The sequence below is a fragment of the Ptiloglossa arizonensis genome, chromosome 7 (assembly GCF_051014685.1).
Source record: "Ptiloglossa arizonensis isolate GNS036 chromosome 7, iyPtiAriz1_principal, whole genome shotgun sequence".
Classification (NCBI taxonomy): Eukaryota; Metazoa; Arthropoda; class Insecta; order Hymenoptera; family Colletidae; genus Ptiloglossa; species Ptiloglossa arizonensis.
The window spans coordinates 9,406,304-9,423,884 of record NC_135054.1 but is presented as its reverse complement, the minus strand read 5'-3'; the positions used below and the strand labels follow the sequence as shown (position 1 = coordinate 9,423,884).

General features: G+C 31.1%; 1 protein-coding gene across 6 annotated transcripts; it reads left to right on the top strand.

Annotated features, from left to right (window-relative positions):
* Nucleotides 1-35: 35 nt before the first annotated feature.
* On the top strand, nucleotides 36-16,413 carry Grip91 (gamma-tubulin complex component 3). Of its 6 annotated transcripts, none has more exons than XM_076316539.1 (12): nucleotides 36-288; nucleotides 6,400-6,554; nucleotides 7,944-8,110; nucleotides 9,186-9,318; nucleotides 9,976-10,390; nucleotides 10,479-10,981; nucleotides 11,072-11,264; nucleotides 11,778-11,982; nucleotides 12,644-12,865; nucleotides 14,316-14,447; nucleotides 14,543-14,800; nucleotides 16,046-16,412. In XM_076316539.1, exons 2-12 carry the CDS (start codon nucleotides 6,545-6,547, stop codon nucleotides 16,220-16,222), a joined length of 2,415 nt encoding a protein of 804 aa, XP_076172654.1. In that variant the 5' UTR covers nucleotides 36-288; nucleotides 6,400-6,544; the 3' UTR covers nucleotides 16,223-16,412. The 6 variants fall into 6 exon arrangements, with proteins under 6 accessions (XP_076172654.1, XP_076172653.1, XP_076172652.1 ...); XM_076316538.1 differs by lacking the exon at nucleotides 6,400-6,554 and adding an exon at nucleotides 2,828-2,916; XM_076316540.1 differs by lacking the exon at nucleotides 36-288 and adding an exon at nucleotides 2,862-2,916.
* Nucleotides 16,414-17,581: the final 1,168 nt, after the last annotated feature.

The following is a 17,581-nucleotide window of genomic DNA, read 5'->3' as shown; positions in this document are numbered from 1 at the left end:
TCGACTTGAATTTATCACATCATCTTTCGCTATGTATTTGTTTCGTGATCTGATGTTTTGTACGCGCGTAAATTGTTTACGTGATTTAATGTCAGTTAATCTTTAATTTTATTCTAGTTTGAGTATTGGTATTGTACATACATTATAAGTTTATATATAATTTATCTGAGTAAGATAATAATCAAATTGATTTAACTAAACTAATAAATATGAATGAAACGGAAGCAGAAACCGTGGGTGATCTCGTACAAAAAATGATTATTTCTGTTTGTGGTGAACAGAAACCAGGTAAGTTTTGATGTTCTTTTTGACTATAATTAAAAGATTCGTATTAATCATTTTAAAATTCTTTTGTAGTTTTTTTTATGTACAGATTGTTAATATTTATTAAACAAATTAATGCATTTCCATGGTATTATTTGGTTTTATATACTTCTTACAAAAATTTGTTCTCTTTGATAAATGTTTTTGTGTTTTCTATTCTTTTGGCAGCTATAAGTATTGTTTATTATTAGAATATTACCATAATAGATGTACAAATTACTGATACATATATTAAAATATATTACTTATTTGTTTAATATATATAAAAATACCATAAATTCAATTCATTGTAATAGGTACAATGATCTTTAAGTATTGCGTTGAAAGATTTGGTGATAAAACATTTTGATTGTTTCCTCTGCTATAATCCAATATAATAGTATTAATAATTTCTATCATTTTCTTTTTCACTCTGTATTATAAACTAATTCTATACCTAGTTATTATGTCTTTTCCTATATTTTCCAGCATACCTCCTTAGTCTTTTCAACATTTTTAATATTTTCTACTATATTATAAGTAGAATCAGGCCATTTGCATAAATTAACAATACAAGGTGATTTTATAAACACATGGCCATACTTTATGGAGTTTGTTTACACATTAAAGTAAGTAAAAAATGTCTTATAACCATGTGTTTTATATTCCTTACTTTTTGAGTTATAAAAAATTAAAGAAAACATTCATGCCTTTATATTCGCTATTGTACATTTTAATACTGAATTTCATCCTTGCTCAAAATGTCAGATATGTTCCTTAAATAGCTTCAAACCCATGTTGTACCTTTTCTTATAGATCTTGTACAACTGGGAGCTGAAAAGATGATGTCTGCATTAAGAAAAATATAAACAGCAAGTAGCAATTTTTACTTACAATTAATCATAGGTCTTCAAAGGCTAACTAAAAACTGTACACAATATGATTCTCAATTTCTTTTTTATTCTCTTAACTTCTTAGTTTTGCACAGTACATTGTTGGCTTCTGATAAATTTACAATAAATTTTAAAAAGACCCAAAATAAAAGTATTAAAGGACAAGGTGGACACTTTGTACATTTTCTTTAATCATCCATAAATTGAAACCAAGGTATATACAACACATGTTCATATGATGCTTTTTTTGTTATTTTAGTGCTTAGATTTACTCCCTAAAGTATGGACATGCATTTATGAATGACCTTGTATACTGTCCAACTTTTTCTGTATTACTATTTCTCCATCTTATTAGTTTTTTAGTTACCCTTCTGTGTCAGTCGTATAAATATTAAGGCTTAATGGGTTCCTATGCCTCACATCTTTTATCTAGAACACTTAGCTTCTTTTTTCTCTCACTTTAACCTTGTATTACTTTTATTCTGTATTTACATTTCTTACTACTATTGTATAGAATGAATAATATAGGTGTATATATTTTACTAGTTTGACAATTCCAGTAATGAATTAATGCAAATGAAAATCACTTTAAGCATCTCTTATGATGTAAGTCTTATTGTTTGACCCTGTTATGGCCCCCTTTAAGCCATATAACTTTCACTAACAAAGTTTTTCTGTATTTTTAAAAATAACAAATATTCAAGGTGATTAATGTTATTGCTTTATCCCATATACAATACGATCCATTGTCTCTTTTCTCATTCAAAATCCTTTTGGTTCTCGTGCACTAATTGTTTCTCTTCTTTCTTTTTCAACTTTACAATTAGTTAATATTTTTTACACGAGTGATTGTGAGTTTAAAGAAAGATTAAACGAAAAGCAACTATTAAAATATGCTTTAGTTTATTCTTAACAGTGCCTTTGTAGTGAAAATTTAATTGTTGATGAAGCATCTACTGTAACTTATGATGTGGTAATGACAATATGTGAAAATATCATCGACTTGCAAAATGAATAACGAAGTGCTAACAGAAGAGTGTTTAATTAATAATAATGACTCAGATTATAAGAACATATATGAAGAGTAACACAAGGATTTTGTGGATGATGAATGGTACGAACTGAAAGAGAAAAAACGTCAGTTATCTATTCTTTCAGATAGTAAAATAAAAGTAATGATTTTGGCATGTCGGCATCCCTTGTGGGGTTTAGAAACACTTGCGAAAAAAAAGAGCTGAACGTTATGTGTTTTTATATAAAAAAATGATATAATATAAAAAAGAATTAAAAAGCGTAGGAACTCTAATCTGTTGCCGCAAGCCTAATTCATTACATGGTAATCACTCTGAATAGAAGTCTATTTAACCGTTTGGGTCCCAAGTGGTATTGAAAAAACACTGTCGAAAAATCCCGAACAGCGTAACCGTGCTTTCTGTAAATGAGTACAACAGAACCCAAGCGGCGCGATAGCGCTTCTTTTATTTTATATCGATAAATTCCAAGCGGCGCGATAGCGCTTCGTTTATTTTATGTCGATAAATCCCAATCAGCGCGATAGCGCTTCTTTTTTTTATGATCTGTGCATATAAGATTCTTATTTTTTTCACATCGCGTCGTCACATTTGTTGCAGTTGGCAAAGTGATCGGACGTATTCTTCCATAAGTGTTTCTCATTGCTAATAATTGTGATTCAAAATGAATAGACGAAGTAACGCAAAAAGTAAGTAAAAAATTAATTTAAGTTTACTGGTTAACTTTTCTAAATTTGATGCATCCCCAAAAAGGTACAATGAATCGAAAAAGAAAACCTATGAGCATAATCTCAAATCCATGTGATCATATTATTGACGACGATGACGACTACATTGTTCCTGCAAAGATCAAAAGACAACACATTTTGAATACTTCGGAGGATAGTGATAGTGATTTATCTCATCAATGTTCACTGAACAGTGTACGAATTGCTAAAGACGTTTCTACTCAACGTGATTCTCTCGAATCTAGCGAAGAATCTGGTTCGCGATGTAACTTCTCTAACCAGAGTAAACCCATCGAATACTTTGAACTATTCTTTGATTCAGAACTATGGTCACTAATAGTTGAGGAAACTAATAAATATGCGAATTATTCAAGGCACTTATCTGGAGAATTAGATTCATATAGAACAGAGAATTGGACACCAGTTACTGTGTTAGAGATGAAGGCATTTACAGCAGTGCTGCTGGAAATGGGAATTACAAGAAAACCCAATATACGTTCATATTGGTCCGAAAATTCACGTAACATACCGTGGTTCCGAAGAATGTTCCCGCGAAATAGATTTCAACAAATTTTGAAATATTTTCACTTAATTGATAACTCTTTATGTTTTCCACCTAGTCACGAGAAATACGATGCCTGTGCAAAATTTAAACCACTTGTTGAACACGCTAACAGAGTATTCAAATTACATTATAAACCACATAAAGAATTATCAATTGATGAGTTGTTAATTGGGACGCTGTGTCATTCTAGCATAACTCAATACTTGCCAAATAAAAAACATCAACGTTGGGATATAAAATTCTGGATGCTGTGTGATTCAATTTCAAAATATTGTTTAACGTTCTATTGCTACGACGGTGCAAAATCAACAATTACTAGTGATAGAAAAAAGTTTGAACTTGGATATGATGTTGTTGTAAATTTATTAAAAGATAGCAATTGTTTGCATAAGGGATATCACGTTTTTGTCGACAACTTTTTTACTAGCGTTGATTTAGCTAGATATTTGTATTCTATGGATACCTATTTAACTGGAACTATTAGAAGAAATAAGAAATGTATTCCCGATAACTTGAAAGAAGCTAATGTAAATGAGGTAAAATATTTTCGAAACAATGAAGTATTGTTCTGTGCGTATCGCGAAAAAAAAAGTATAAAAAATCCTGTATTATTAATTTCAACGAAAGCGGAAGATCAAAATGTGAGAATAATAAAAAATCGACATGGCAGAGAAATACATTCGACAAAACCCGCTATTATTCAATCTTACAATGCCTTCATGGGTGGTGTCGATGAATCGGATAAAATGCTGTATACCTATCTCGATGAACGAAGAACGGTTAAATATTGGAAAAAGGTAGCCTTTAACATAATCAGCCGCATGGTTTCAAATGCATATATAATCTACAAAGAAAGAGTTGATAGTAAAGCAATGAATCGGTTAGACTTTATTTCGAATATTATTTTTGAAATTGAGTGTGAGTGGATGAACGAAAAGAAAGCAGGTGGTCATGTAAAGGAAAAAACATTTGGTTTAGTAAAGTTGCCACATCGTAACTTGCGACGATGTGTAGTCTGCAGCACCACAAATGATGTAAAAAGATCGCATTTAATTTGTGTGCAATGTAAAAAAGGAATTCATCCAACATGTTTTGATAAACATCGATGTTACAAATTATAAGTGTTACTCTCCATTCAAATTGTTTGGTTATAACACAAACAATATTTTTAATTTGTAATTCGTTATTTTAAGGAATACATCTGTATTATTACATATACGCACTGTAAGTTTATAAATATTTCAAGTTTTGTACGATGAAAATTATTGTAGTATTGTACCTATTGTAAAATGTATTATTTACATTAAAAAAAGGAGCTATGTGATTTACGTGCGTCAGTAAATCTGAGCGCCTCACTTCAACAGTCAGTGCACCGTCAGTTGTCCACAATGTTCGAAATATACTGGGATTTTTCGACACAAAATCTGAAGAGCGCGTTCGCGCTGCTTGGGACTCAAATGGTTAGAGAATATTCTTGATATTCGAAGTCAGTTAGTATTCAAAGAATACTGTGTCATGAAAAGAATATTGCCTCTGCTATTCTGCCGATTGGTCAATTCTCTAAAGAGGTACAAGAGGCATGAAATAAAGACAATAGGCAATACAGGAAATTATTCACCAGGAAATCTTCAAGAGTGGACACACATAATGATCTATTAAACAGATTATTAATCACCTCAAATCCACTCATTGTGAGTCTACATACTTTTCCAAAAAGTTTTTGAATTATTGGAACCGTCAGCAGATTTAAATTTATCAGAAAATGTCTTAAGATTTAATAGATATAATTTTAAGGTTGCGAATACTTTTTTTAACAAATTTTTAATGTATGTAATGTACGTTTATATTTAATATATAATGTAAAATTGTGTAATAATGTAAAATAATATTTAATATATACATATATTTATTGATATTAAACTGAATGCCAACGTTAAACAGAATATTTCTTTGGCGTAATAATTTTGTCCCGCTAGGTTATTGAAATATCATACTGAGCCAGTGCGAAAGGAAGGGAGGGGGCAGTCTTCCTCTTTCAAGGAGGGTGTTGCGCGTTTTTCTGGGGGGCGGCTATGACATTACTTACTCGCAAAAGGAGGCTACATCATGGCCCTCACCTCGTTTGGCCGCGAGAGGTCTTCCCAATTACTCCCACCAGGATCTGGAGGACTTACTTTGTAGTCGACGTAATAATTTACGATATCACGTGTAATATAAATGATGCTATTATGTAGGTCATAATACAATGTTAGCAAGAAGTATAATATTATTGTATAATATAAAATATGACGTTGACTACGAGGTAAGTGACTTCTGAAACAATTGACGTTCGTGTACCGACAATAGTAAAAGTACATTATTTCTGACATTTTCTACGCGTATCTATAACCATTATTAACTCGGACACGAAGCATCAAACACAATTTCATCATATTTTATTTTTCATTGTGGCAATTCGAATCACCACTTATTAGGATGTTCATCTGTAGGTAAACACTGTTTATAATAATAAATGAACATTATTTTACTAGCAGTATTGAAGGTTCGCGAGTAAAACATATTGTAGTATATTTCCTGTCACTATGAATATTATACGTTTTAAAAAAATGTTACAATATTCATGCGTCCATGGCGAAAATAAACCATATATTATTTTTTTCTTATGTGTTTAATATCTGTATTTAGCATTAGATCAATTTGGACCAAATTTACTAGAGTTTATTAAATTTATTTTAATTTGACACAATAAGAAGATAATTATTCATTACTCATAAAATGTAAAATACCTTAACATGTATTAAGTTAATTATTAATTTTTTAAATTGGGTTATAATAATGTATATGCTGGGTGTTAACAAAAATGTGGAATCTTTCTACAGGACCAATTCCTCCTGCCGAAATAAGCCCGTTACAATTTTGCAATCTGAGGTTTTGTTGTTGAGGTATAAGCGGTTCAAGTTTACAGATGTGATTTTTGGCGCTTATTGAGGAACATGAGTCGGATCACTGCCGGTAGTGCTCTAAATGCACCCTCGTGAGTATATGTTTTGCATAATAGTCTTTAACAAAATCAGAGCGTATACTCATTGTATTTTATGATTTTAAATATGTTTATTATGTAATCGTGTAAAATCTAATTTTTAACTTTGGTAAGAAATATTTTTGAACCACATATTTAACCTTTTTCTAGATATCGGTAGATTTTAATACTTGCACATACTATTAAACTCTGTAATAAGTCTATGCGCGTTTCTGTATAAGAATATTAGATACTGTCAATTTTACATGGAGTTTGTCTAATGAGTGACACGAGTCACGACAATGACACCGTGTTGCGCGGTCGAATTGCGCCCGCTCACATTCTCGCTGGGAGAGGGGCTACGATACGCCTCCCGCCCACTTTCCTTAGCGCTAGAAGTCGGACAGGGTCACCTGCCCCTCCATCACTTTCCGCTAGGTACCACACAACGAATGGCAAATCTCACGACCGTCCGCGGTCCCCACAGCCACGCCCAACGCCACGAGGATTCAATGTGCCCCAGTGCCGTCGGCGTGGCATTCATCTTGTGTCCACTGACCACTCCCCCCGAGAGCTTCTCCCACTCATGACGGGTTCACTCACCTCCCAGGTGAGGTAGGGGCGAAGACATGGGACTGAAGGTCAAAGTGCCCCGCCCAGTACTGTTCGGGGGGCCTAACGTTTCCCACCCACGTACGCTCCTGCTCCTGTCTCCGACCTGCGAGATTACGATCAGGCAGGGCACACTTCCAAGGTGTGCTGCATCGTGTCCTGGTCCGTTGGACAGTGCTAGCAGCGCGCCTTCTGTTACTTTTTGGATAACTTATATATATTCCTTTACTATAAAATTTTTTTGTTTGAAACCGTCAACTTTAGACCGGTACTATTATCACAGGATTTCATAAAATATTTATGAGTGTATTTGTCATCTTTATTACTAGCTTGGAAAAAAAATTTAACAGCTACGTATTCATCTCACTACGCTAATGATGTTTAAAGTTCTGCGTTTGTACTTGCAGTATATATTGAGGGCATGTAACTTTAATTATTTATACAATTGAAATTATTGAATAATTACACCTAATATTTTATACATATTATAAGGAATCGGGATGTTATTATTATGCAAAAATGCATTAAAACCAGGTAGGGGCCATTAGTCGGGACTAATTGGTTGAGAGTCACATCTGTAAATTTTAACTACTTATATTACAACAACGAAGCTTCAGATTACAAAATTGTAACGTTTTTGTGTCTTATATTGAGAAGAGGAATTACTTCTGAAGAGAGATTTCAGAATTTCGTTAACAGCTTATATATTAAGTGATTGGATAGCACTTTATTTATAAACCTATAATATTCTGTTAACAAATTCTATATTTAAGTTGTTCCTAACGATTTCAGAAATAATTCGAAAATGGATGCGTTTTTCACTTGGATTATTATCATCCTCTCAAGGGGTAGAAACATTACGAGAAGATGAAATTACTGTGGCAAGTCACGTAAAAAATAAATTGCCACATTGTGATACAGTACAATTTGATAAATTGTATAATGACTTAAAAATTGGAGTAAGATAGAAATTTTACATAATAAATTTTTATTGTACATTGTATATCTTGAATTACATTTGCTGCATATAAACATTTGTTAGTAATATTTAAATGTATTGATGTTCATAATCGGATACAAGTTTATAAAATAGAAGTGATTAAAATCATTGAAAATAAAGTTAGTATTTATTCTTCGTTTATGTACATATTTGCAATGTTTAAGACTCTGATTTATTTGAAAGTCACTCGGTGTTTATTCACTTTGTTTCTTCGAAACTTCTATATTAATAAAAAATATAAGATACCATGTATGGAATATGAAGTAAATTTGGGAAATGTCGAAGTATGTTTTCGAAATATTAGATACGAATTTAGAGATGACAAAAAAGAATTCTGTTTTGTTCGATCACCACTTTTTGTTTAGTAATCTCTTTGTTTTTGGACATCTCTTCTTTTTCTCGCTTAAACGTTAGGAAAAAAGAAACCATATTTAACTGGGGAAAATCTTTTTTGGTAAATAGGTCATAATGTACTTATTACAGAAACGTTACACAGGGTTGAAACATTGAATAAATGACTCCTTGTGATCCAGTGGGTTCTACTCATTTATTCCCAAGCATCGCTAATAATTATGTCTTTCAAAATTGTTAGACGAAAAATGAATCAAGAAAGAAAAATTATAAGCATAATCAAAAATCCAAATTATCTAAGTGACGATGATGATGACGACCTTGTTCCTATCAACAATGAGATCTTTAGGAATTATTGAAGAAATTTATATTCAACACGATTTCCTCGAGCATACCGAAAATTCGGAACCGCAATGCAACTTCAAGAGTCTGACTTGTGATATTCATGTTTGGTTCAAAATTTATATCACAAGTCAGGCTCGTTAAAACTTACATTTGTCAATTAAGAGGCTCAAATAGTGCTTCGATGTATTTAAATTTTCTGCAGATTTATCCGTTTTTGACCATCAATACAGCTAAAGTTTTGATATTGATATATTAAAATACTAGGTATTTTAAATAAATCCTTGTTATTTTGTTCAAAGTTTCAAATTGTCATTTATAGTTGTTTATCCATTCTTTAGCCATTAAAGAACAGAGCACGAATCCTTATATTTCTGTTGAACATGTGTCAATCAACAGAACAAATGAAGGATAGAATTTTCTTGATTCCTGACTTGAAATTAGGTATAAGTTCGTCTACTGCATCCACCAGTGGTAAGTAATGCAAAGAATCTACAAAGGTAGTTGTCGATATTTTAAATTTACATGGTGAAATCTGCACACTTGTGATGTACTGTTTTATTTAAAAAATGTCTTTACTTAATTCAAACAATTACTATAATATACCTATCTGATGGCACACTTTAAAGATCGTTACCCTAATGTGATTGTTCAAAAGGATAGCCTTCTTTCCACTTCTCTCATTAGACAAAATACGTTTATAGTTTCTAAACAATGGATTGCTCAGCAGTACATGATCTTGAAAATTAAATGTGATATCTTTAGACTATTTTGTCTCGGAGTATTTTAAAGACTTTCTATATTGAACACCTTCTCCGATATTGTTGAATTAAAGGAGAAATTCGTCGTAGCCTTAGTCATAGTTAATACATTGGGATAAACATGGATAGAATTTAAATATTGTCTCGAAGTGTTACGCGCAATTAGAGTCGCAAAAATTAAAATATATTGAATCGAAACTAAAAATATTTTGAGTTACAGAATCTAACAGCACAAAAAAAATTTACGTTTGTACACATTGCATACTCCTCGTACTTTGTAAATCAATCTATAATATGTCATAGTAGACTTACTTTAAATATTTAATTTATCTTTATTGAATGTATGACACATCTTTATCTTTGTATTTAGGGCAGGCATCAGAAGTTTATACATCATCGCAAATTATGTCTGTAAATGTCACAGATAAAAGTACAAGAGATTTCTCAACAAACCCTAACAAAATATTTGGTGATGAGTATATTTCAGAAGATGTATTGGTTCAGGATCTTATATATTCCTTTCAAGGTATTGAAGGGCAGATATTGAAGTTGGATTCCAATTATGGTTTTCAAATAGATCCAATGATAAATATTGATAGGTCACGGAAACAAGCTACTTTGAGATTGAGCGAACTTGGATATTTACACAATACAGTACAAAAAGGGTTAGAAAGAATATCAGCTGCTTCATGTGGTCAAGTAGCTGATAGTTTTGTTGCAGCATTGCATTCAGAATTATCCGAATACTACAGATTCATAGCTATTATTCAAGAAGAAGTAAACAGGTATTGATTAAAATTTATTATTGAGATAAATAATGTTTTTATTTACATCACTTTATTTTGTATGATAATGTATTTTAATATGTATTAGAGCTCAATCTCAATCAAGATTGTACAGAGTTACTTTATCCCATTTGCACCTTTGGGCATATGAACCTTTAGATACTTTAAAGTGGCTGGCAGACATAGTAAGAGCTTGTCAAGGACAGAAGGGTGGCGCTCTCGTTTCTGCTGTATATGAATTCAGCAATCATGGTGATGCCACTGTAAAAAAGTTAGTCAGAGGAATCTTGGAAAGTGTTTGCGATCCCTTATATAATATGTTGATAAGGTGGATTGCTGATGGTGAATTAGATGATCCATATAGAGAATTTTTTATTGAAACCTGTGCTGATATTACTGGGGATAGAATGTGGCATGAAAAATATCAAGTTCGCAACAATATGCTTCCATCTTTTATTACAAAAATACAAGCTAAAAAAATTTTGGGAACGGGGAAGAGCATTAACTTTTTACGCGAAGTATGTAAAGATTTTACTCCGTGGCAAGGAAAACATACGGAAATGTTTAAGAATTTTAGTGAGGAATACAAAGGTAATTTATAATCTTTAATAATTTGGATAATTATATAATATTATGATTTTGAAAGCTAAATTCTTTACATGACTTTTGTACTTCTCGCAGTTGATGTTTTGTTTGATATGGATCCTGATGGTCGATTGCAAACAATGATGGATACAGCTTTTAAAGAAACTTCGACTCGAGTAGTTGAAATACTAACGAAGCAATATCATTTCATGGATCATTTACATGCTATTAAAGGTTATCTACTATTAGGACAAGGCCATTTTATTCAACATTTGATGCATTTATTAGAGTAAGTTACATTATTTGTACAGATTACCTTGAACCATCAAACGTTCTAGAAATTCGGTTAAATTCGGATTGTTTGCGTTTCGTGTTATACATACAAAATTGCGCAATTTTATATACTGTATATAACTATGAACATCTCTGATTTTTTGGACTCTATAATGAAAGCTGTGTCTGGAAAACTTTCTTTCAAAGGATTAACTGTCTCTAATACGGCAGAGGGGCCAATATGACTCAGTATTCGCCGAGCGAAAATTAATATTTTCTAAGTGACAATCACACGAAAAAAAATATATTAATCGCTCTATAATTATAGTATTAATTGCCATATCCAATCTTATAAGAATAATCCTAGTTCAATCATTATGTATAGTGTCAGTTGACATTGTAAAATGAAGTTGTGCGTCTTTCATTTCATTTTGTTACGAAATTTTTTAAATTGCCCACGAGAAAGGACAAACATATTGAATTATCCTAATATTTATTCTATACATGTTTGCTTGTTTTTATCTTTTAGGCCAGAATTAGATAAACCTGCCAGTTCTTTATATCCGCACAATATATCTTCTATTCTGGAAACGGGAATAAGAGCGACTAGTGCAAAGATAGATGATTTAGATATATATAGACGGTTAGATGTAAGATTATTAGCACCTTCAGAAAACGAAAAAGGATGGGATGTCTTTATTCTTGATTACAATGTAGGTGGTCCCATTGGAACGGTATGTATGAACAAATTTAATTTGTGAAAACTCTAAAAGTTACTAATAAAAATAGTTTTGAACTTTTTATTGATCCCGCATTAGTATGGTAAGGGTTAAACAAAATACCATGTATATGACGTGTAAATAGTTTTTTGTGAGCGAAGAATTAGAGAAGATTTCAAAATCAATTTAAGTTTTTTCAATGGAATGTTATTTCTTTATATTCATTATGCATTAGGCTTTGTTGAGACCAATAAAAGGTCAAAACAAACAAATCTATACTATTTAGTACTACTTATTGTTAGTTATGTGGCTAGGACAAACGGGGTAAACGGGGGACCACTCTTGCACCTATACAATCCTGTTCGTCTTTTTTCCAAATCTGAATAGTAGCTGCAACAGTATATTTTTTATATAATTTCTTAATTGTTTCTAAAACGAGGTTTGTTAAGTTAGTCTTATCGACAAATCCGCTAGCAAAACCTGGATGAAATGCAAATATTTATTTTTGTAAAAATCATTATAACGTTTTGTATATTTCAGAATCTAGAATAAATCAATACTGCATATTTGCAGAATCTTTATTCCTATGAACAATAATCTTCTTTTAAAAGTACATTTCTTGTGCTTGATTGATTGTTTGAGAATTCTTTCTGTAATTAATTATTCAATTGTTTAGATTCTGGAACCTTGTAGACAAATATATCAAACTATATTTTTTGCCTTATGGAGAGCAAAAAGAATGGAATCTATATTGTCTACGATATGGAAACGACAAATAACCTCTGCTAAGATGTTTCGTAAAATGCCAGAAGTATTACCAATCCAAACTCACATACATTTAATCACAAGCAGTATGGTACACTTGGTTCACCAAATGCAGTATTTCTTCTTATTTGAGGTAGGGTTGACAATTAATACAAATATTAGAACATTTTTATTGGCATAATATAAATACTTCTATTAATTCTAAAATATAAGTATCTTCATTGTGTATGTGATAGAGTTTCCATTATTGAGATTATCTGTTTATATATTCGGTATAATAACAAATTTAATTTTCATAAATAGAATCCAACAATAGTAGCCAATAAGTGTCCAACAATAGTAGCAAGGTATTCAGTAGTCCTTTTTAGTTGCACTTCAATAACAGTATGTTAATTTAGCTTAAACAGTTAGAAAACAATTGAAATTGAAGAGGCCCTAAGAAGGTTGGTCGAAACATTTAATTATGATATCGGATAATTTATCGGTGCGAGTTTCAATCAAAGTAAAGATTCTAATTCATTAAGAGTCATTTTGGTTACTTGGTACCGCTCTTCAGCGAAAGTATTAGGTTGTTTAGAAAGTTCATGCCGATTTTTAAGAAGAATTTAAAGACAACACATTTAAATTTCGGTGTACATTTATTGAATTATGTAGTTGCCATTTTGTTCCATAACATTTCTACATCTTACGCGAATTTGATAATTTCATCCTTCCAAAAGTTCTCAGGTTTTTCGGCGACAAACTTTTCAATGTAATTTTTCATATCGATCAAAGAGTTAAAATTTTTGTGACTAAGAGAATTTTGTAAAAACTTAATTAAGTGAAAATCTAAGGGTGCAATGTCTGATGAATACGGTGGGTGGGGAAGGACGTTTCAACCAAGCTCTAACAACTTTTGTCGAGTAGTCAAAGACACACGATAGCCCTGATTTATCAGTCTTAATAAACCGATATCCTTCCAATTCGCTAGTTCTGGCTGTTTTTATTTGATCGGTGTCTTTAATTTGTCTATTTACGAGCAATATTTTTCCGAATTTATCGTCTGGTTGTTTGGTAGAAGCTCATAACATAGAATTCCTTTCCAGTCCCACCAGACGCAAAGCACGACTTCCTTCGGACAAAGACCTACTTTTGGTGCGTCAAAAATAAAAAATTTCGATTCATCGGTAAAAATGGCGCATTTTTAAAAATCAGTTGATTTAGAAACATATTTCTATCTACTTTCGTACGAACTCCAATATTTGCATTAATTTACGGTTTCTTACAAGGAGATTACAAGACCTTCGTTGCATCGATCTAGATGAGGCTTTGCATATTTGTACATTTACTTACCCTTTACGGATAAGTGACCAAGGCTTCTTCGTATAATTCTGATCGAACTTCATTTACAGATAAATGTGTTTGATCGCCTTGTTTTCGAGATTACCGAGCTATTTAAAAATGACAACAATTTTAAATCTTGTGGTTTAACTCGAGTAGTTCTATTTATTTTTCATGTTGAATTTTTCGTTTAAAATATGAAACGAAAAGTATTGTGTCAGTCAAATGAAGTGCAAAGAACCTTAATAAAACAATATTTTAAGGTAATCGAATGTTCCTGGGATGCATTTGCAAAGGAATTAGGACAAGCAGCCTCATTGGATGATATAATCACAGCACATACTTATTTCATAGACACAGTAAGGCGTGGTACCTTACTTGATGAAAAATCTCAAGTAAGTATATTCATTTAATTTGCTACACTCTTGTATTTATTTATTTATTTATTAATTATTTATTTATTTTATTAAAAAAATGCATCATTTGACAGGAGTTAATGGATCATCTTCGTTCAGTATATGGACCAATCTTGGATTTGCAGAATCTCGAAGAAACATTTCTTACGTTTGCTACACAAGAATATGAGGCTAGATTAAAAGAAAGTAGTTCATTAAATGAAACTGATCTAACATTCAATAGATTGGATCCTATGGACTACAATGCAGGAGTTACTAAACGTCAAACAACTTTTTTGAAACACCTGAATACACTCTCTATTCAGCTTCGATTGCTTTCAAGGACGTATCAGGTAATGTTTAATTTATATAAATGTTTTCCTATTTATTTTGAATGAAACTAAATTAATATTTCCAATTACATTATACAGAGTGTTTCAGAATGATTTTTTTCTAATATTTATGAAATTGGTTGTGTTTAATTGACGACATTGTATTTACGAAAATATGGGAACACGTTTTGCACTGCGTAGTGTATATACAACCACATTAATTAGATCTTCTTTTAAGGATTTATGGCTTAGAAAGTTTCACAGTATGTTTCTAGTTATCGTATGTTTAAAAAACCATATAGATTTGTTACATATCATATGGCGCAAAGTGCAAGCTCGACCTTTTGAAACATTTAGCCAAGATACGATATAACAGTAATCTGTCAATAGCTCAGCAATATTTATTAACCCAATTTCATGTATGATGTAAATAGAATAGCTTATTTTTTTTATTTTCAGCGACGTTGTTATAAATATTAACAAGCAATATTATACGTTTACAAATCCGAGTCTTGATCGAGTGTTCGGGCTCGAGTCTAAATTACCGCTTACTATCGTTGTACATAGAATAATATTTCTAATAGACTAATATTTATCCTTGTAATATTTTTTATTATTTTAATATCAGCAATTTATGTGATTTTTCGCAACTAAATTATAAATATTTCGAATGATTCAAGTTGCTCTGTCATATGACCGACAGTAGAATGGTTGCTACTTATATAGTTGTAGCTGCCGCATTTAGATGTTACAGCTATGCAACAATGTGTTATAAAAAAAAAAAATCGTTTCTCTACGTAGAATTAAAAATAGTCGAATAAGGTTGTATTTAGTCTAATTTTCATCAGGAAAACTTCAGTAATATATTAATAATACTCTTACGAAAAAATAATGACAAATATAAAGATGGTAATCTTATCGCTCTAATATTGAACGGTCAATGACTCTAGTGAAGTCTGTTGAGCTAAATAAACATTCTTAATGGTAGGAGTGATTCCGAAATTTGAATTCGATATAAACCTCTTTAAAACGTAAACTGTAATATATGATAATGTAGGCAAATATAATTCATTTGATTGTTTGCAAGCTACTTTCATTACAAAATATTTTAGATCTTCATCGTTAATAATTATTGTTTCACTTTATGTATTATGTTACAATTGTAAAATATTATTTTCTCGTAATAATGTTAAGATTATTCAAATTTAAAATATTCTTATTTCTCAATTGAAATTAATATAAATATTCCATAATTATCTTTTACAGGACAGAGTGAAGAAATTTCTTATAATGCTTGCATGTGCTGAAGACGTCTCTTTACAATTACTGAGTGTACGATTGGATTTCAACGAATATTATAAAAGTAAAGATAGTCGTCTTGTTGTACCATTAACATATTTACACCGCAGACAAAGCGATCAAATCTTTCTTAGTTGTAAGTAACAAATGCTAATAAAATTTTCATTAATAATTCTAATCAATTTTAACAATAATGTACATAATAATTAACACCATTAGCGGTAATTACGTGTGATTAAACGTGTTATATTTTCTATATCTATTTTCTTAAATAATTGTTTAAGTTCGTTAATTTTTCTGCGCATTAATTTCTATTTATATATACATGTTTAACATAAAATATTACAAGTTACTGAAAAATAAAAACCCTTTAAATTATAATTATTTTTCCCCAGTATGTAGTTAAAAAACTACTTTTTGGAGTTATATATTAAAGTACATTGCAATAACTTCTACTATGTTAAACGATCTAAAGTTAAGAATTTGTAGACTAGAAAATTCATTTACATGGAAAGAAATATATTTAAATCTTGTTAATAGGAAAATATATGAATAATGATAGAAAAAGTTACAATTAGAGAATCATAATGATGTTTATTTATGATAATTATTAACAACCGTCGTAGTACCATAGTTTAAATAAATATTAACAATGTCCTAGTATAAATAACGGCTTGAAAGCCATCAATTTCTTAAAATATTTGGTTAGATCGAACAAATACAATCGAAGTAACTGTACGATAAAATAAATGAATATTTCTCTACATATCGGAATTATAGTTTGTATGTATGCAAATATATTCTGAACCCGCAATTACAAATCCCTGTAATGTGGTAATTACATGGGTTGCCATCTATTGGAGAAAGGATTAAACTACACTTAAGGGGTGAAAACACCTGGCGGAGAAACGCTCAAGTTTGTCGAGGAATTGTTCTGACTTTCATCAATAGATGGCCCCACAAGCATTATCTACCGACATTACAGATAAATATCTCCTTTCGAATGCCATTGCCTACCGTGCGATAAAATAATTGAATATTTCTCTACATATCGAAATTATAGTTTGTATGTATGCAAATATATTCTGACCACGCAATTCCAAATATTTGTGGCGTGGTAAGAACATGTGTTGCCATCTATTGGAGAAAGGGTTAAACTACACTTAAGGGGTGAAAACACCTGGCGGAGAAACGCTCAAGTTTGTCGAGGAATTGTTCTGATTTCCACAAATAGATGGCGCGACAAGCATAATTTACCGACATTACAGATAAGTATTTTCATTTGTATGATATTCCCTACCGTGCGATAAAATAAATAAATACTTTTGTACAAACTTTTGTATGTTTCATCTTTCGAATAAATGTAAAATTAAACCTTCCACGGTATATTCTAGCCTTCCTTTATACATTTAAAAAAATTTTTAATACCTCGAAATCAAGGCTTCACGTATCGATTATCGACTCATAAGTGTTTATCACGATGATTTTTCTATATAGAAAAGC

What these genes read in the sequence shown, in the direction of transcription:
- Grip91 (XM_076316537.1), top strand. Translation starts at nt 210, where the DNA reads ATGAATGAAACGGAAGCAGAAACCGTGGGTGATCTCGTACAAAAAATG. An exon ending in TAGGTGGTCCCATTGGAACG is followed by an intron (nt 11,983 to 12,643) that starts GTATGTATGAAC and finishes TCAATTGTTTAG; the next exon opens with ATTCTGGAACCTTGTAGACA. An exon ending in AGTATTTCTTCTTATTTGAG is followed by an intron (nt 12,866 to 14,315) that starts GTAGGGTTGACA and finishes CAATATTTTAAG; the next exon opens with GTAATCGAATGTTCCTGGGA.